This window comes from Pan troglodytes, chromosome 14, assembly GCF_028858775.2.
Source record: "Pan troglodytes isolate AG18354 chromosome 14, NHGRI_mPanTro3-v2.0_pri, whole genome shotgun sequence".
NCBI classification, from domain to species: domain Eukaryota; kingdom Metazoa; phylum Chordata; class Mammalia; order Primates; family Hominidae; genus Pan; species Pan troglodytes.
In genome coordinates this window covers 24635741-24656651 of record NC_072412.2, presented here as the reverse complement: position 1 = coordinate 24656651, position 20911 = coordinate 24635741, and the positions used below count along the sequence as shown (strand labels likewise).

Below are 20911 nucleotides of genomic sequence, written 5' to 3'. Positions count from 1 at the left end.
AAAGATGCAAATGGTAAAGTCAACCAGACAGCAAAAATGGGGGATGGGGGGTGGGGGAGTCATCTGAATTTCCTTTAATCGTTTATACCTATTTTTTAAAAAGTGGTGCTTACTGTGGTACACAGCAAGACATGAGATAAAGCATAGAAAAAGGACAAAAACACCACCAAAAATGACCGCGTGATAGAGTACTAAGACTGCTTTTGGTTTTTTTCTTCTTGAGACGGGTATGGCTCTGATGCCCAGGCTGGAGTGCAGTGGCATGATTTTGGCTCACTGCAACCTCCACCTCCCAAGTAGCTGGGACTACAGGTGCATGCCACCACACCTGGCTAATTTTTGTATTTTTCATAAAGAAAGGGTTTTGCCATGTTGCCCTGGTCTCAAACTCCTGAGCTCAAGCAATCCTCCCACCTCAGCCTCCCAAAGTGCTGGGATTACAGGCATGAGCCACCATGCCCAGGCAAGACTCCTTGTAATGGTAAAGTTGTAATTACTATATCAATGAGCAATAAGACTATTACATGAGGGACCTGGAGAAGCCAAATACACAGGGTCAGAAAGTAGAATGGTGACTGCCAGGGGCACGGGGAGGAAGAACAGGGAGTTGTTTAACAGGGACAGAGTTTCAGTTTTGCAAGATGAAAAGCTTTCTGGAGATTGGTTGCACACCAGTGTGACTGTCCTTAACACTACTGAATCGTATACTTAAATATAATAAAGAAGATAAATTTCATGTTATGTGTATTTTACCACAATAAAGAGAAAAAAGAAAGAAAAAAGAGCAACAAGCCTACCCAACCTGTCAAACAGGAAGGGATATACGATATCCACGGCCACTGTACTGTGTCCTAGGCATTTTTGCATCTGAAATCTCATTTAGCTTCCCGACATGCTTTCTAGGGAAGTGTGTTTCCATCAAACAAACAAGGAAAGTCAGACTCAGCGAAATCATGGACTTGACCTAAGGTCATTCACTTGGTCCCTGGTAGAGCCAAGACTCATGTACTTGTTATGTTTTGTTCCTTATACTATAGCTAATTACCCTCCCACTCAGGCTATTACAAAAAAAAAAAGGAAGAAAGAGAGAAAGATTACACTGCATGTTTTTTCCATTACATGTTTAATAATTTAAAGTTCTCCATGATAACCTCAGGCAAACTAGAATTAATCTTCAAAATCAGGTTAGTGCAAAAAGAAAACATTTCTAGTTTGTTCCTGAAACACATTCATCCTATTTGATATGCACCTTACCTTTTAATCTCTACTAATGCAAGACAAAACCTGGTTTTTTTTGTAAAACCCAAGTGGTACATTCCAAAATTGATGGGAGAGTTATTGTCAAACACACTATCTAAAATGCAACTACAGCAACAGCAAAATATATAAAGCACTCAGTGAGGTGCTGTTTAAAGTGCCTCATGCATATTAACTCATTTAATCTTCAAAAAATTCCTATGAACTATACATTGTTGCATGAGGGTGACAACAAATGAGGACCACCTTCAGCAAAATCACCAGGAGTGCTGGCTACAAACAGAAATCAGAGCCTGCCCCAGATGACATGAACCTAGATTTTTCTTATGCAATGTAAGGCTAAAAATAAAATACCTGATCTATATATCATCGATTCGCCAACCAAGTTACCGTTATATGCACAAAACAGGAAATGAGAGGTACATGACAGCCTGTGGAATACAAAAATGCCACGAACGAGAACTGGAAAGCAAAAGTAAATACTAGCACTGACATTCTGCAAAGACTCCGCAAAATTGTATTTGAGAATTTTATGGAGAACATAAACCTTGGCGAAAAGGTTTTACAAACAATTCACCTTTTTAGTTAGAGACTGTCTTTCAAGTCTTACTAAGCAGATAATACATCTTAGCTCATCACTTCTGCAGAACTCAACCACAGCTCTATTTGTTATATTATTACTATTAATATTTTTAATTGAGACAGGGTTTTGCTCCGTCACCCAGGCTGGAGTGCAGTGGTGCAATCTCAGCTCACTTTAACCTCCACCCCCCAGGCTCAAGCGATCCTCCACCTCAGCTTCCCAAGTAGCTGGGACCACAGGCGTGCATCACCATGCTCAGCTAATTTTTTGTACTTTTGATAGAGATGGGGTTTCACCATGTTGCCCCACGCTGGTCTCAAACTCCTGAGCTCAGGCGAAGCACCTGCCTCAGCCTCCCAAAGTGCTGGGATTACAGGTGTGAGCTACCATGCCCAGCCTCTATTTGTTGTAACAATTGTTCCACGGGTATATGTGGAGCCATGTTGATGCTGTCCTAATTTTAAAATATTCAATGTATTTCAAACAGTAAGCAGCACATAAGTTTCTTTTAAAGGGCTACATATTCAGACTCCCTTCATTTTTTTCTAATGGTAGTATCTCAAAATATCAAAATTCATCATGTCCCTTAACACAATAGTTCAAAAAAATGGCACATAATAAATTTATCTTCAGGATATATAAGAAAACATACTTGGCTGTGAAGAATGCTAAATCAATATCTTTAAACTATTTATATAAAAAGTACTATGGTTTAAAATCCAAGTCAGTTAACTTTCTTATAATCTACTCGTCTAAAATCTTTATAAATATCACAGGTTGATTTCTATAAAAAACGTATTCAACTCTATGGCAAACACCAGCACTGAATTGAAAATAGCTTCTTGTCTACTTAAGTGCATGACACATGATAAAAAAAATATTTGGAATACTGCATTGCACATTGCACCCATCAACCATCCATACAAAATACTAGCAAAGAGACCATAAAACTAGACACAGAAGGACCTCAGAAAGTGAACTAGACACAGGAAAAGACTGTCAGCAAGTAACAGATAGTCTCCAGCTTTCTCAGCATTTCCTCAGAGTTCGTACATACTAATATGGAGTATTGGAGTTTGGGGGTACAATTTTAGGGGCAAAAAATTGAAAGCTGTTCCAACCCTCATTTAAATTTTTGTTGAGTATAGGAGCAATGTTGTCAATTGGTGAAATAAGAAAACTCACTCTTTCCCAGCGATGTGATAGAACACCCAACAACATATGAAGAGGCCACATATGCTCCCTGGGACAGCCCTGAAGAGTCATCTCTATAAATGGGTCTGCGACTATCAAACTAAACATTAAGAGAACTACTAAATTCCTGACAGTCCAATACTAACTCAAATATAATGTGAGAATTAACGTTTTGTTATAGTAATTAAACATGTTTGCAGTTGTTATGGGTCGACTGCCGCTTATGTGTCGGCCACAGTCTAGAACCATCATCTGGGACTCACAGGAAGCCTCGATGCAGAGGAAGAACTTTCAACACCAGCTCACTGTGGACTAGAATGGTTTTCCAGGTGAAATGGTGTGTCCCCCAGGAAGACAGATGTTCATGTGTAGGCCCAGTGAATTATAAGCGTTAAAAGATATGGCATGTGCCTATGTGTGTACACATTTAGATAAAGCAGTGGAAGGAGGTTGGTAAAAGTATGAAAAGAAATCTTCCCTTATGTTGTTTTCTGTCTTGGAGTTTTTTGACTTTCCAATGTCCACATTGTTTGGCTTACAAATATGACTGACCCATGTACAGAGAATAATGGTGGTACATCCCCAACATACACACACACACGCACTATCCTGTACTTAAAATTACTTCCTCTGCTATGTCTAATCTCATACAGTGAACAAAAGTTTGTTGAAATAGGTGTAGTGTTGAAACTGCATGACAGCTGACAGTCAAAACAGTGATACTGAGAGAAGTTCATGTTTCTGCCTTACCATGGCATCGTCATTATGTGAAATTATTCAATTTACTCTGGTACATCAATGTTAGAATGGTTAATGAACTCTAATTTGTAAAGGTAACATTAAAAAATGACTATCAGGCAGTTTTAACAAAGCTGAGTACTAGAGAAATAATTGTGATACTATTCAGCAAATGGCCTTACTGTTTTAAAATAAAGAGCTCTATTTTTAAACTGTCAGAGCTTGGTAACGTGTTTCATATGCTAGACAGCAATACTTTCAAAACTTCCACCTTTCACTGGAATAAAAACAAAAGTGTCATATTTTTTATTCAATAATTTAAAGAATATTCCTGCCGGTTGCAGTCGCTCACGCTTGTAATCCCAACAATTTGGGAGGCTGAGGCAGGCGGATCACTTGAGGTCAGGAGTTCGAGGCTAGCCTGGCCAACATAGTGAAATTCCATCTCCACTAAAAATACAAAAAAATTAGCCGGGCCTGCTGGTGAACGCCTGTAGTCCCAGCTACACAGGAAGCTGAGGCAGGAGAATCACCTGAATCCGGGAGTGGGATGTTGCAGTAAGCCAAGATCACGCCACTGCACTCCAGCCTGGGCAACAGCGAGACTCTGTCTCAAAAAAAGAAAAAATGTAAAATAAATAAATAAATAAGTAAATAATATTCCTTTATATCATTGAATCTACAGTTAAGTATTCGGTTTCCATATTATGCACAGTGCCAAGTTCCTCAGAGATATTCAAAGAAGAGCCCCACAGAGCCAAAAAGTTGATGGTCCCAAACAAGATGGAAGGGAAAAAAGGAGGGAGGGTAGAAAGATACAGATGCAGACTTTATAGTCACAATTCAATACAACTCTAGTCATACATGTGGACCAAGTTTAAGGTTTTAACCATTCTATCATAAAGAATCTTGGTGTTTGTTTGCAGGAGGAGGTGTCAGTGAATTTAATGTGAATTTATATGCAACTGTGTTCTTTCACGACACCAAAAGGAGAAGCCAGTTTCTTGATTTAACACCAATCCACACATACACACTCTCAAACACATTTTAGACTCATCTTATGCTCGCAGTCCAGCCTGCTTGTTCCTAGCAGTTACAGACTAGAAAACATATATGTACAAAAGACTCTAATGCCCAAAACCTACCTTGTGATTCTTCAGCCTGCATATTTCTCCCCTTGGCAATGTGTAACTCTTGGGCAGAGTAATATGCAAGTCCACTTCCCTTTTCCCCGAGTTACAGCTTATAATTGATTGTTTTGGTTATCAAAGAATTAGAGAGCAAAATGAGTGGCAAAGAAGAACAACATTCGTAATAACCAGATAACTGGTGTCAATGAGCAACTCTGTGTAAGTCTGTGAGCTCTTACACAGTGCAGCCTTAAACAGGTACATTCTCATCTAATTATTTTTTTCTTGTAGACATAGGGTCTCACTATGTTGCCCAGGCTGGTTTCAAACTCCTGGCCGCAAACAATCTTCCTGCCTTGGCCTCCCAAAGTGCTGGGATTACAGGCATGAGCCACTGTGCCCAGCTGTTCTCATCTAATTCTCATCATGCTATAAGCTATGACATTATTCTACTTCCAGTTTATTAATTGGAGTATCTTGAAACCAAACAGATCTAGAGGTAGGGAAAGATCTGTCAAAAGTTTGGTGTCTCTCCAAGAGAGCCAGTGCTGCCCCCACCTTGCTGGAGGAAGGAGCTCCTTCATGACGCAACCAACAGAGATCACCCCCTACATGTGTATCTCTGCTCCCCTGGGGTGGTCTCATACTGGGGTGAAAGGGGCTTTCTGCTATTCTGAGGTCAATCACCTTGCCCCAATCCACAGTTCAAAATAGTTCAAAACAAAACTCAGAAACACAAGAAACAGCATCAACACCTTCTCCGTCACTAACACTGGAACCTGGAAATCACACTTGCCTAGTGCTCTGTCCACTTACAGCCCCACTGCTAACCATCCCAAGTGCTTCTCTTCTCCTGCAGCAGTATAGCCCTGCACCTCTTCCTGGGCAATGACAGCAGCCTCATGTGCTTATTCTAAATGCAGAGCAGGTGGCTGTGCACATCAAACCCAAGTACTATCTATCACTTAGTCACTTGGCTCATAAAAGCTTTTCTTGGCTATAGAAGCCCGTCTCCAGTAGCCTGGCCTTTCACAGCACTTTGTCCATCATCCCTTCTGTATTAGTCCGTTTTCACGCTGCTGATGAAGACATGCCCCAGACTGGGCAATTCACAAAAGAAAGAGGTTTAATTGGAATTACAGTTCCACATGGCTGGGGAAGCCTCACAATCATGGTGGAAGGCAAGGAGGAGCAAGTCCCGTCTTACATGGACGGCAGCAGGCAAAGAGAGAATGAGGAAGATGCAAAAGTGGAAACCCCTGATAAAACCATCAGCTCTCATAAGATTTATTCACTACCACGAGAACAGTATGGGGGAAACCGCCCCCATGATTCAATCGTTTCCCACCAGGTCCCTCCCACAACATATGGGAATTATGGGAGCTACAATTCAAGATGAGATTTGGGTAGGGACCCAGAGCCAAACCACATCACCTTCTTCTTCCACATCTTTTCTGGAAAGACACACACCTGGCCGTTACACTCTTCTGCACCTCTGCACATGGGGTTCCCCATGTCTGGCCTGCCCTCCCCACCAAGCCCCACCCAAGTTTCCAGGCTGACTCGTACTCATCTTTCAGGCGCAGCTCATTGGTCTCTACTAGCAGCTTTGCCCCGTCCTTCTACTTTCCCACCCTTGCAGTGCTGCCACTAACCACGCACCCCCAATTCTTGACAGAGAGGGACTGCAATGCTTACCTCAAATATACCAAATGTAGGATTATGAATGGTACTTAAGGAACAAGACTTATGATCAGTCTCAGAGTTCCTGGGGCCTAAAGTAAAAGTCAGACTGGGTCTGACCAGATGGTTTTCCTCTAAGGCAGGCCCTAATCAACTGAATCTAAAGCAGGTGGCTTCCAAGTGGGGTTTGGGAAGATGCTATCAGAGCTTATATTTATATATACCTCCAAAAAATAAGCTTCAGGAACATTTATTAAATGCACTGACATTGGTGTCCCAACGTAATTCTATGTAATGTGGCTGGAGAGGAACCTCCTTAATGGGAAGGGTGGGTGGTGCTACGGACTGAACTGTGTCCTTCCTAAAATTCATATGTTGAAGCCCTAACCCCCAACGTGATGGGATGCTACTCTTGGGCCCTTTTGGAGATAATTAGGATTAGATGAGGTCATGAGGGTGGGACCCTCAAGATGGGGTTAGTGCCCTTATTAGAGACAGAGAGCTCTCACTCTGTCTCTCCCTCACTCTCGCTTTTGCTCTTGCTCACTCTCTCTGTTCTGGGAGGACATGGCAAGAAGGCAGCTATCTGCAAGCCAGGAGAGAGCCCACACCAGAACCAGATCATGCTGGCACCCTGATCTTGGACTTCCAGCCTCTAGAACTATGAGAAGACGAACATCTGCTTACGCCCCCCAGTCTATGTATCTTGCTATGGCAGCCTGAGCTAATACAGGGATAACAGTGGTACCCTCCCTGTCTGTCTCTCTCCTTACTACTACACATTTCAATTTCCAGGTCCCAGCTAGGTGGAGTCATGGATCACTTTATCCAATTTAAACTAAACTAACCCTCCCAAAAGAACAAATGGTTTAAGAATCATACAACAAAACCACAAATTGGAAATTATACTTATTAATAATGCAATTACAAGAAAATAAAAAGCAGCAGAATTGACACTTACATTCCTAGTAAAAGCTCTTTAAAACCATTTTACTAGGTTAAACATTAGGGTAATTTAATCAAATCTGACAAATCGGCCAAAAGCATTCAAAATAATAGAGAAGACTGTGAACAATATGTACTTACATCCATAATCCTTAACAGAGAATCTTGGTAATACGTACTGGGTCTTCAGATAATAACTAACAATGATAGCACATGTATACCAATGTTTTAAATATACATATCAAAGGTTCATGCTAAAAAATTTTATGGGCCGGGTGTGGTGGCTCATGCCTGTAATCCCAGTACTTTGGGAGGCCGAGGAGGGCAGATCACGGGGTCAGGAGATCGATACCATCCTGGCCAAAATGATGAAACCCCGTCTCTACTAAAATACAAAAAATTAGCCGGGCATGGTGGCACGCACCTGTAGTCCCAGCTACTTGGGAGGCTGAGGCAGGGGAATCACTTGAACCCAGGAGGCGGAGGTTGCAGTGAGCCGAGATCACGCCACTGCCCTCCAGCCTGGTGACACAGCAAGACTCCAAAAAGAAAAAAAAAAAAAGTGTTACAAATGGGACATCCAATGAAAAAGTTTTGGAGACCACTGATATAGACAGAGAACTTACATGAGAGTTAGGTCCACTCTCAAGCTGAAGTCTTTTCTAAGCTGAAACCTGCCAACACTCTCCAAAAGCCTTTCGTGTGGTATATGTTGTACATAGACTGAAGATACATAGAATAATCCATCAGAGTGACTAACACCATCCCAAACTCAACCCCAAATCATTTTTAATGACATCTAATATAAAATAGTAAAGGCTAAAAACCTATGATTTCAGTTTTGAAGAGCTGGCTTTCATTTAAGAGAAAAGAATGGGTCAGCATTTGAATGACCAAACCCAACCTCATGGATTTCAGGAAATTTCTTTGTTAAACATCCCTACATCCCCACAATGGTCAGACCTCTCCTTTTGTTCTGTCTAAGCATTGTCCCTCTTGAAAGGGTTGCTGATTAGCATTTCTGAGTAAGCTTTTGCTGTCTGTTGAGTGACTCAGCTATAAGTAGTAGAACAAACACTTAGATGCAACTTTCTGGATAACGACACAGAAGCTCACATGACTAAACTGAGCAGAAACAGAGCAGTCTACTTTGCTACATACTTTTTCAACTTAAGCAACTAGATCAGACATTATGCAAACAAACCCTTGGTGCTGTTTGTGAGCATAGGGAATGTTCTTTGATGCCCCGAGAGCAAGGGTTTTCCCATCTACTCATCACAACAAACATATGAAGATATTGATCCTTTTTTCTTCTGACCATCCTCCCTTCAAAATCATGTATGTTTCCAATTAAAGATCCAAACATTTACTAAAGTATTCAACAGAAAAACAAGAGTTTAGCATTTCGTTCCTATTCTCTCAGATACTTCTAGTTGATTTTAAGATTTGTTTAATTTTGAGAAAATAGTATACTTTTTTCTTTTTTGAGACAGAGTTTCACTCTCGTCACCCAGGCTGGAGTGCAATGGTGCGATCTCTGCTGACTGCAACCTCCACCTCCTGGGTTGAAGCGATTCTCCAGCCTCAGCCTCCTGAGTAGATGGGATTATAGGCACCCACCACCGCGCCTGGCTAATTTTTGTATTTTTAGTAGAGACGGGGTTTCACCATGTTCACCAGGCTGGTCTTGAACTCCTGACCTCAGGTGATCTGCCTGCCTTGGCCTCCCAAAGTGCTGGGATTACATGTGTGAGCCACCACACCTGGCCGAAAATTGTATACTTATAGAAGAGTTGCAAAAATAATAGAGTTGACATCTATCCTTTGTCCAGTTTCCCCACAATGTTAGCATCTTACATCACCATAGCACAATTATCAAAACTAAGAAAGTAACACTGGCACAATGCTAATCCAATTACAGACTTTATTCAAGATTCACCAGTTTTTCCACCAATGTATCTTTTCTGTTCCAGAATCCAATTCAGGGACTCACACAGTACTTACTTGTCACGTCTTGGGTCTCTTCCAATTCTGGTTGAATTTTAATTTGTCTCACAAATCCTGATGCTTAATTCTTTTTAATCAAAGAATCATAAATGCTTCCAAGTTCACAGCAGACAATAAGAGTTAACAGAATTTGGGAAGAGGAGAGAGGGGAAATAAATTACTGACCAAAATTCTCAAAGCAAATGCTTTTACCTATTTTAAACAGTGGGAATGACACAGATTTTTTTTGGTCAAATTCAAACTGGGCTCCATTATCCACCCACACAGGGGTCAACTTGATAAAGAAATCACCATGAAAGTCTGTCCTCTTAGACATTTGCTGTTTCCTTAGAAACACCAAATATAAAACTGACCCAATGCTGACAGGCTTTTCTGTTTCTAAAAATACTCTTCAAGAAAGCTCACACATTCAATGGTTACCTGGAATGTACTATGCCAAAGCTCCCCCAGTTCCAATATTTTCGTCTGCAGGATTCCTCAAAAGACTTGTCCAGGGGTGTAAAGCTGATAACAGTTCTCATTACAAGACTCTTCTATGGCATTAATTGCTGCTGGTACATCGAAAATAAGAACTCAGGATTGTTGTGCCATTCACGTTCAGAAAATACAGTGCCTGGCTTGGAAATTACCCAAGTATATCTGCTTCTAAACAAAAAGCAGCATACCCAGAAGGAAAATCTCGAGACTGTTTTCAACATCAGCAATTACTCTTGATAAGGAATACTTTTACCTTTGCCAAACTTGATAAAGACAGCAGTCTCAAATCAGAGATTACGTAACCTTGGTTTTTAAGATAATGATCTTTACATAAACCAAAAAAGTTATGATTCTGCCAGGCGTCATGGCTCATGCCTGTAATCCCAGCACTTTGGGAGGCCAGGGCAGATGGATCACTTGAGGTCAGGAGTTCAAGACCAGCCTGGCCCACGTGGTGAAACCCTGTTCTCTACCAAAAATTCAAAAATTAGCTGGCCGTGGTGGCGGGTGCCTGTAATCGCAGCTACTCGAGAGTCTGAGGGGCAGGAGAATCGCTTGAACCCAGGAGGCAGAGGTTTGCAATGAGTGGAGTTCGCGCCACTGCACTCTAGCCTGGCCAATAGAGTGAGACTCCATCTCAAAAAAAAAAAGTTATGATTCTAACTAGGATGCTGGTATTGCTTCTTTGCTAAATTGTAAGCAGCTTGTGCATTAAGACCAGATCCTACATAAATTCTGCAGCATTAAAACATTTAGAGGAGAATTCTTCATCCTCACAGTACTCAATGACATTGGATCTAGTACCACATATATAATCTCTCCCCACTATTCATGGACAAATTGGTTACTGAAGATTATTTTGTTCTTTTTACTCCTTAAGACAAAAATATTCTTTTAGAATTATGATCCCATCTAATTAAACTTAAGGGCTTCTGCACAGCAAAATAAGCTATCAACAGAGTGAAGAGACAACCTGCAGAATGGGAGAAAATATATGCAAACTACGCATCTGACGAAGGTCTAATATCCAGCACCTATAAGGAACTGAAACAAATTTATAAGAACAAAATACTAACAACCGCATTAAAAAGTGGACAAAAGATATGAACAGACACTTTTCTAAAGAAGACACACATGCCACCAACAAACATATGAAAAAAATGCTCACTATCACCGATCATTAGAGAAACGCAAATCAAAACCACAGTGAGTACCATCTCACACCACCAGAATGGCTATTTAAAAAGCCAAAATATAACATACGCTGGTGAGGTTGCAGAGAAAAGGGAACACTTATACACTGTTGGTGAAAGTGTAAATTAGTTCAGCTACTGTGAAAAGCAGTTTGGAAGTTTTTCAAAGAGCTAATAACCGAACTACCATTCAACTCAGCAATCCCATTACTGGGTATACACCAAGAGGAACATAAGTCCTACTACCATAAAGGCACGTGGACTCGAATGCTCACTGAAGCACTATTCACAATAGCAATGACATGGAATCAACCTAAATGTCCATCAACAACAGACTGGATAAAGAAAATGTACATATACACTATGGAACACTATGCAGCCATAAAAAAGAATGAGATCATGTCTTTTGCGGGAATGTGGAATGAGGGGGAGACCATTATCCTTAGCATACTAACACAGGAACAGAAAATCAAATACCGCATATTCTCACTTACAAGAGGGAGCTAAATGATGAGAACTCATGGACACAAAGAAGGAAACAACAGACACTGAGGCCTACTTGAGGGTGGAGGGTGGGAGAAGGAGGAGGTGCAGAAAAAATAACTATTGAGGCCGGGCACAGTGGCCTATTACAGGTGTGAGCCACACCTGTAATCCCAGCACTTTGGGAGGCCAAGGCGGGTGGATCACCTGAGGTCAGGAGTTTGAGACCAGCCTGACAAACATGGTGAAACTCCATCTCTACTAAAAATACAAAAATTAGCCAGGCATGGTGGCACATGCCTGTAATCCTAGCTACTCAGGAGGCTGAGGCTCGAACCCAGGAGGCAGAGGCTGCAGTGAGCCGAGATTGCACCACTGCACTCCAGCCTGGGCGACAGAATGAGATTCCATCTCAGATAATAATAATAATAATAACTATTGAGTACTAGGCTTAGTATCTGGGTGATGAAATAATCTGTACAACAAACCCCTATGACATGAGTTTACCTATATAACAAACCTGCACACATATCCCGAACCTAAAATATAAGTTAAAACAAAACAACCAAAAAACAAGGTTAAAAAAAAAATTAGGATCTCAGCATTAATATTATAAACAAGATACTGTACCAACCTAGCATACAGTGCTCAATTCCTTTTTCTGTAAAGGTAATATTCTTTTTTTTTTTTTTTTTTGAGACAGAGTCTCGCTCTGTCGCCCAGGCTGGAGTGCAGTGGTGTGATCTCTGCTCACTGCAAGTTCTGCCTCCCAGGTTCACACCATTCTCCTGCCTCAGCCTCCCGAGTAGCTGGGACTACAGGCGCCCACCACCACGCCCAGCTAATTTTTTTGTATTTTTAGTAGAGACGGGGTTTCACCATGTTAGCCAGGATGGTCTCAATCTCCTGACCTCGTGATCTGCCCACCTTGGCCTCCCAAAGTGCTGGGATTATAGGCGCGAGCCACTGCGCCTGGCCCTGTAAAGATAATATTCTATTTAAAATTAACCTTGGCAAAGCCAACAAAAATTTACCAAAAATTTATATGAAGTAATTTTCCTTTAAGGCAAACCAACCTGAAGCAATGCAGTAACTTGACAAAGCTCGAGTTACCACTGTAATGAAGTTTTTGCTAGCTAAAACGCCCACCTGAAATGAATGAGTCATTCAAAACTGAGTAACTATAAACATTCCTAACTAGCTTTGAAGACCTCATTTCAAATATTGAAGAAAACTGCCTTATGGCTTTGAAATTCACTATTTCAAATGGCATGCTGATAACCACATAGAAAGATTACATATGTCTGATAGTGATGACGTAAGTATTGCTCATTCCTTTGATCAGCACATTATTTCAAGATTTTTCTGGGGGGAAAAAACATTTTAACTTTAAACATTCTTGAAAATTTAGATATATAAAATTAAAAATTCACCACCAGTTTCCTCTAAATAGTGAGCTTTTGTAAGCATTTAATATTTAACTTAAAAGGATATGAGGCTATTTATACAAAATGTCCAGTACAGGGAAATCTACAGAAATATAAAGTAAATTTGTGGTTCCTTAGGGGTGGGGGGAGGAAGGGATGGGAGATGATAGCTAGAGTATAATATTTCTTTTGGAGGTGATGAAAATGTTCAAAAATTGACTGTGATGATAGTTGCACAATGAATATATTAAAAATCACTGAATTGTATACTTCAGATGGCTGAATTGTGCACTAAAACCTTTAAAACATTTGAAAGGAGATATGATTGTACACTTCAGGAAAAGGAGATCTTGTTAGGTGGACACATACATAATCTTACATATGTATATAAACATTGAATCCCATTAATTACTACTCATTTCTAGAGGATGAAGAAAGTTATTGTTCTCATAGTTAAGGTCCTAGAAAATCAATCCCTAGTAGAAAAAGACTACTTCCTAATTCTCCATCATTATGATAATCTGAATGCATTGGCTTCAATAATGAAAAACTTAATAAACCTACCACAGACTTCAGATCAAACACTGGTAGTATTTTCAGCATCAAGAATGAGAAGAAGGTTTGGTGAGACATCTATATACATAGCACAGTCCCTCCCAAAAATTCAAGGAATTGGCCAGAATTTGGAGTTCTCATGTAGTGCATACCCCTGGGGGTGCTGAGGCCACAATGGACCTCAGAGGGGACCTCATTCCTGCTTTCTAGGCATTTCCCCAGACCCACCCTCTTTCTTCAGTCACATCAATTCCATTCCAGTAAACTTGACCCATAGAATTCCTGTCCTGAATGACAGCATGCCGCCCCTCGCTGCCCTCCCTTCCTCTGTATCAAACTCCCATTCCTAGTCAAACGCCAGCTTCCCAGAAAGGCAAGCGCAGAGCAACTGCTATGATCCAGAGGGTTTCAAACCAAAACCGGCTTAGGGTTGAGGAAAGTAGGGGAGAGAACTCTGTTCCAGAGAGGACAGGCCTGCCAAGGAGTACAACAAGGTAAGTTAGCCCTGAGTCAGCAGACAGGCCTGAGCCTCACCTATCCCATGTGGTCCCTTCTTTTCAAAAAGCTCAATTTAGGGGCAAAGGAACTGGGATAAACTCTCCATGCCCTGCCTCTAAGAAAACCATTAACCTTTTCTCCAGAAAAATTATATTAAAAAACAAATTATTTATCCTTTTATAAAAATATTCCTTTGAATAGCTTCACTAACTTTTAGCAAACATTCATGGCCAAGATAAAAGGCCTTATTTTTAAAAATCAATATTATCATAAAACTTGAGTTCAGTAACATTAAAGTGCTAAAATAATATGGCTCGACGTTTTCTCAAATCCTTAAACCATAATGCTAAGAAGCTTTATAATCAATTTTTTTTTTTTTTTTTTTTTTTTTTTGAGACGGAGTCTTGCTCTGTCACCCAGGCTAGAGTGCAGTGGTGTGATTTGGGCTCATTGCAATCTCTGCCTCCTGGATTCAAGCGATTCTTGTGCCTCAGTCTCTCGAGTAGCTGGGACTACAGGCAAGCACCACCACGCCCGGCTAATTTTTGTATTTTTGGTAGAGATGGGGTTTTGCCATGTTGGCCAGGCTGGTCTCAAACTCCTGGCTTCAAGTGATCTACCCACCTTGGCCTCCCAAAGTGCTGGGATTACAGGTGTTAGCCACTGCATCTGGCCTATAACCAATTTTTTAATGAACTACAAGTCACTGATAACCATTAGTAATTCCTATTTAAACACAGAGTCAAGGCGAACCAAATACTCAAAGGCCATTTTAAAGAACATCAAGGACCACATTTTAATTTCTTAGACCCTATCCAGTGCATGCGGAAACTTACGCTCACAGTATAAGCCATGAACTCAGAAATTATATGAATTTTAACATATTTCAACTAATTCAATTATATACTTACATAAAGCTTTAAATACAATAGTTGGTAACTGCCTACTTTATTCCTCACCAACCCACTGTACATCCCCAACTTACTCTGCCTCTCTCAAAACAGTACAGATGAAACCGCACAGCAGGCAGCTACTCGGAATCCCTCTGACTAATAATACAATCAGTCTGGGTCAGCTTTCAATCTTGATTACAGAACAGGTAGTGAAGCTCCATTATCAGTGCTCTTAAAAATCTTTACCTTCCAGCTGGGCGTGGTGGCTCACGCCTGTAATTCCAGCACTTTGGGAGGCTGAGGCAGGTGGATCCTCTGAGGTCAGTAGTTTGAGACCAGCCTGGCCAACATGGCGAAACCCCGTCTCTACTAAAAATACAAAAATTAGCTGGGCAGGCGCCTGTAATCCCAACTACCTGGGAGGCTGAAGCAGGAGAATCACTTGAACCCAGGAGGCGGAGGTTGCAGTGAGCCAAGATCATACCACTGCACTCCAGCCTGGGGGACAGAGCAAGACTCCGTCTCCAAAAAAAAAAAAACTTTACCTTCCATTAAAACAAAAGAATTTAGAGAAAAACAAAGGCCTCTATTTTTTTTCTCCCAGCCTTAAGCATGCACAAATGGATAACAAAATTAAAGGAATTAATAGAAATTAAGCAAAAATACAACTTGAAAACACACTAAAGTTTAAAAAGAAAAGTAGCTCTTCAAATCCCATATCCTTATACAGTATATATCTTTTAGAAAATCATCTTTTTGAAAGCAATTCAATAGAAACACATATGAGAAGGTGTGAAGAAATGGAACTACATGAGCAGTGCAGGATTCCAAATGGTTTAGGTAAATTCACAGAGTTGTGCAACCATCACCCCAAAATGAAACCCCATCCACATTCACAGTCATTCCCCATTTCCCCCCAACCTTTTCTCTCTTCCCCAGCCCCAGGAACCACTAATTTACCTCATAACTCTATAAATTTGCCTCTTCTGGATACTTCATATAAATGGAATCATGTACTATGAGGCCTTTTGTGACTGGCTTCTTCCACTTAGCATAATGCTTTCAAGTCTCATCCATGTTGTAGAATGTGTCAATATTTCATTCCTTTTTATGGCCCAATAATATTCCACTGTATGGATATACTTCATGTTATTTATTCATTCATCAGCTGATGGACATTTAGATTATTTCTATTTTTGGGCTATTCACAATAATGCTGCTGTGAAATATATGTGTATGAGTTTTTGTGTGGATGTAGGTTTTCATTTCTCTCGGGCAGATATACCCGGGAGTAGAATGGCTAGGTCATATGGTAACTTTACATTGAACCTTTTGAAGAACTACCAAACTGTTTTCCAAAGCAGCTCCATCATTTTTACTGTTTTCCAAAGCAGCTCCATCGTTTTTCATCCCCATCAGCAATGCATGAGGATACCAAGTTCTCTAAATCTTTGCCAATACTTGTTATTTGTCTTTTTGATTGGAGCCACCCTAGTTTGTGAAGTGGTAACTCACTGTGAGTGATGCTCTGTATCTTAAACGAAGCCCACACATTCTGAAGTGGGGACTCAGCTATTCTTCTAAGTTACACTTTTAAGTATAAAATATGCCCAACTGTCATTCTTAAAACCCAAAATAAAGCTGCATAATCTAACACTCCTTTAATAAGTGAAAATTCCACCTCCATATAATATGCACCATTATTCTACCCCAATAATGTCCAACTGCCTGACCTTTCTAAATAAAGATGTCAGGCTAAGTCATCTGTACAAGTGTTAGTGCAGTAGTGGAATACTTAAACATACAACAACAAAGCTTTTGTCTTCCCAAAAAGAACACTGGATTGGAACTCAGGTTTGTCAATAATCTATGTGTAACCTGATAAATCACTGAACTTCTCTACACCCAAGCATGGTGTTCTGAGCAGCTCACAGAACTACATCCTCTGAAGTCTCTCCCAGATACAAAGTTGTTTAAGCCTGAAAGTTTAATGAAATTTGAAAATGTACGAACACCCGTGATAAAGAACTAGCTTTGCACAGCAGAAAAAATTTTATCCTTAGTAGTCAGATGGGCTGGGTTCAATTTCCAGCCCTGCCATTTAGGAGCTGTATGACTATAGGTACATTATTTAGCATCTTTATATTCCAGTCTCCTGGCCTGCTTCAAGAGGTTATGAAGATTCACTAAGCTGCTATAGCCAGGGTGTGTGACACGGCGGCCAGCAAAAGTAGACATTTAAACGCTAGCTTCTGTCCATCTTTCTGCTAACTCTGGGCAAAGTTTCCCAGCAAATGAAGACCTCTTAACAATTGTCGTGGACCACTGAGAACTGAATGTGAGTCCTTGTGACTTGTGGGATTCCCTTATGAAGCACGTCCCCCATAGTATGGTCTAAAAATTGCTAAAGAAGGCTATCAACTGGCTTAAAACAAGGCTAGAAGGGGGTTCCGGGAAGGAAGCCCAGGGATGAAAAGAGCAGAGACCTCATTTTTGTCGGTGACATTAGAGTGAAAACTTCTCAGGGCTCAGAGGCAGGCTGGGCGCAGAACGGATGCGCAGGAGAGAACGGTGAGGGCTGCATTCGCATGACCCTACTGGAAGCGCGGGGCTGCACCGCGGGCTAGTGGGGTGGGGAGGGGGCAGGGGAAGGCTCTGGGGGAGATGGACGGGGGCCGGCCAGGTGCGCGGCCAAGCCCCGGGCAGGAGGACGAGCCCCTTCCCAGCTGTGACTCCACCGCCTTCCGCGCGAGCCGGCCGCCTTCTCCTACCTGATCTGGTTGTCGCGGAATTTGTTGAGATGCGGTTGGTTGAGGTAAATGGTGCGGGCGGGTGCCTCCAGCTGGTCTCCAACAGACGTGGCCCGGGACATCTCATCCTCTGCCTTCTTATAGCCCAAAGAAGAACGAACAGGTCCTGCAGAGACAGGGCGCAGGCAGAGAATACGACACAAAGAAGTCAACCGCCAGGCGGGAGGCTGCGAGCGCGGGCCGCGGGCGGGCGGCCACCGGCGGGGAAGGATGCTCGGGTGAGGCGGACGCCGCCTATGTACCTTGGCTCCCCCTGGAGACGCCGCCGCCTCTGCCGCCGCAGCCAAGGCCGGCCCCGCCCCCGGCCCCGCCCACGCCCACGCCCCGCGCGGCCCCCGGCGCTTGTGGAGCGAGCCCCGCCCCGGGAGAGCCGCCCCCAGCTCCTGCGCTCCCTCCCTGCAGGGACCGGGCCGGGCTGGACGCCCAAGCTGCTTGCCGGGCCGGGAAGGGCGACCGCGCGGGGACGGCGGGGGCGCCAAGGCCAGCGGCACCCCCAGCCATCTGGCCGAGCGTACCCTCTAGTCCCGGGAACTGAGCTCTGGAACTGGGTTTTCTGGGATCCTTTGATCTTCCTTAGGAACAGAGACAGCAGCAATGGGAATGCGCCCTGCAAGCAGCCACCGCAGAAGGAGATGGCGAAAGCACACCTCTGGACGCTAAAAATGGGCTTCCGAGACCCCAGGGTGAAGAGCTCGCTCCCACCATTGTCTGCAAGGGATCCGCTGCTCTTCTCCCTACATGCACCTGGAGACCTGAGTGCAGTAGCTGTCCCAACCCCAGCTCTGGACCAGCGCGCGAGCTTTCATTTTATTACTTAAATTACTGTTTCTGTGGTTACGTGGCAAGCCAGCCTAGCTCAAGATTTGATTTCAGTCCTATGGGTCAAGCCTTTTTGGGTGGACCCAAACCCCTGCCCCCCAATAACCTTCACTTGAGACGTTCCAGCCTAGACCTAGAGAAGGATCCTGTTATTACTGAAACTGGTAGCCGCACGTAGATCTTAACCTCATCTCCAACTCCAAGGCAGCATCCCTTGTTAGAAGGGGCTGCCCAGCTTGAGAAGTGACCTTCAGAGGAGAGGCGTCTGAGATAAAGGATCACAGAAAAATTAATACTCTACAGATGAAGACTTATCTTGTTTTTCTTAAATATACATTCGCCCTCTAATACCTCCCACGCTTTCCAACTATCAAAGAAACGGACGTTGCACACCATTAAAAAACTGACATCTTGGCCGGGCATGGTGGCTCAAGCCTGTAATCCCAGCACTTTGGGAGGCCGAAGCGGGCGGATCACGAGGTCAGGAGATCGAGACCATCCCGGCTAACACGGTGAAACCCCATCTCTACCAAAAGTACAAAAAACTAGCCGGGCAAGGTGGAGGGCGCCTGTAGGCCCAGCTACGCGGGAGGCTGAGGCAAGAAAATGGCGTGAACCCCGGGGGGCGGAGCCTGCAGTGAGCTGAGATCGCGCCACTGCACTCCAGCCTGGGCGACAGCGAGACTCGTCTCAAAAAAAAAAACAAAAAAAAAAAAAACTGACATCTTACGCAAGTAAACCTTCACTTCCCTGTTACAAAGAATACTTTTCACTGTCATAGAGAAACACTTTTAAAGAGAAAGTTTTGGCTACATCATCTTTTTAAAGTGATTAGAAGGATGATAATCCTTATCCTAAGAAAGGGACAAGCGAAATGTAAACTCGTTTACTGAAAGCTGACATATTATTCCGAATATTAAGTAAGAGTTAAGTCTGAAGTGGGCTAAGGCTTCTCCCTTCACCTAGATGGGGACGCCTAGTGGGTGCAGGCTCTGGGGCTCAAGCCAGGTCCCTGGTCACAGGCCAGGCACACTCCAGTTTTCCTCTTGCTTTTTGTGTGTGCCCACAGCACCCTGGCTATTCCTCACTCAGACAGGATCCCTCATCTCCTTCTCTCCAACCTCCCACTCTCTGGGGTCTTTCTGGCTCCCCATGGGACACTGCTTGGTCGTCTACTCATCAACAAGCGGCAGCAGAGAGCAAGAATCCCTTCTTCCAGACTGTCTGGCCCACCAGCTGGGACTCCCGGACTTCAATCAGGGAAGGCCAGGTGTTGGAGCATTTGCTGATGTAAGACAGATGGAGAATATTTTTGAAGCTAGCCTATATGGAAGTACTGCTTTTCTCTCTGCCCACTAACCCTGCCTTGTCTTCCTCCACAGTACCAGATATCATCATTACCTGATTTTATTTATGGATGCTCTGTCTCACTGCACCCAGAAGCCCAAGCTCCAGGACAGTAGGGACAGGCTGGGTTCACTGAACAGTGCGTGGTCAAAGTGGTTCATTGCTCACCTAGCGGCTCTCAGTTCCCCTGTGCATTAGTATTACCAATGCAGCTTTCACAATGTATTAGTTCCCGGGCCCTGCCCTCTCAGATTCTGTGGTCACTGTGTTTTGTTTCTAAAGCTCACTAAGTGATGCTGATGAGCACCCAGTCAGGATCACTTGTTAGATGCCGCTGAGAACACAAAAACAAAAGATCAGGTTCCTGCCCTTGAAAATGTTCCCTCAATTAAGGCATGAAGGTGTAACCATGGTTACTTACCAGTGTGTGACTAAGAGTGGGCCCAAAGGTGCTAAGGAGACTCAGAGGTCAGCAGCCTCTTTGTGCTGGGAGGGCAGGTGGTGGAATAGATTCTGAGTACAGACAGAAGAGCCTGGCAATGTGGGTGAGGTGTGGATTAGGAAAGGGAAGGGCATTGTAGGAAAGGGAAGGGCATTGTGGGCAAGGGCAAGAAGAGCTTAAGCAAAGGCCCAAGCAGACAAAATTGTATCAGGGCCAACTAAAAAAAACAAATCAACCCTGAGGGTCCAAATTGGGAAAAAGGAGAAAAAAAGTTCACCAAAAAATAGCCTGTGGCCAGACTGTGGATGACTCAATGCCAAGCAAAGAAGCTTGAACTTCATCCTGAAGGTCACAGGAGGCCACAGGAAGTTTCTGAGCAGGAGAGAAGAGCATCTGGCAGTGATGGCAAAGGGGGAACAGCAGAAGAGGA

The 20911-nt window shown here is 42.9% G+C and overlaps 1 protein-coding gene across 2 annotated transcripts in view; it reads right to left on the bottom strand.

The window, feature by feature from the left end:
• Positions 1-20911, bottom strand: part of ATP8A2 (ATPase phospholipid transporting 8A2) — a 648977-nt gene that overhangs the window by 534318 nt on the left and 93748 nt on the right. The window contains exons 1-2 of one of the 2 annotated variants that reach the window (XM_009426757.5): positions 18116-18180; positions 17835-17979 (exon numbers count right to left, since the gene is read on the bottom strand). In XM_009426757.5, coding sequence (XP_009425032.1) covers positions 17835-17935 — 101 coding nt within the window. In that variant the 5' untranslated portion in view covers positions 17936-17979; positions 18116-18180. Of the gene's footprint in view, positions 1-17834; positions 17980-18115; positions 18181-20911 lie in introns of those variants that run through there. The other variant, XM_522636.9, reaches the window with a different exon arrangement.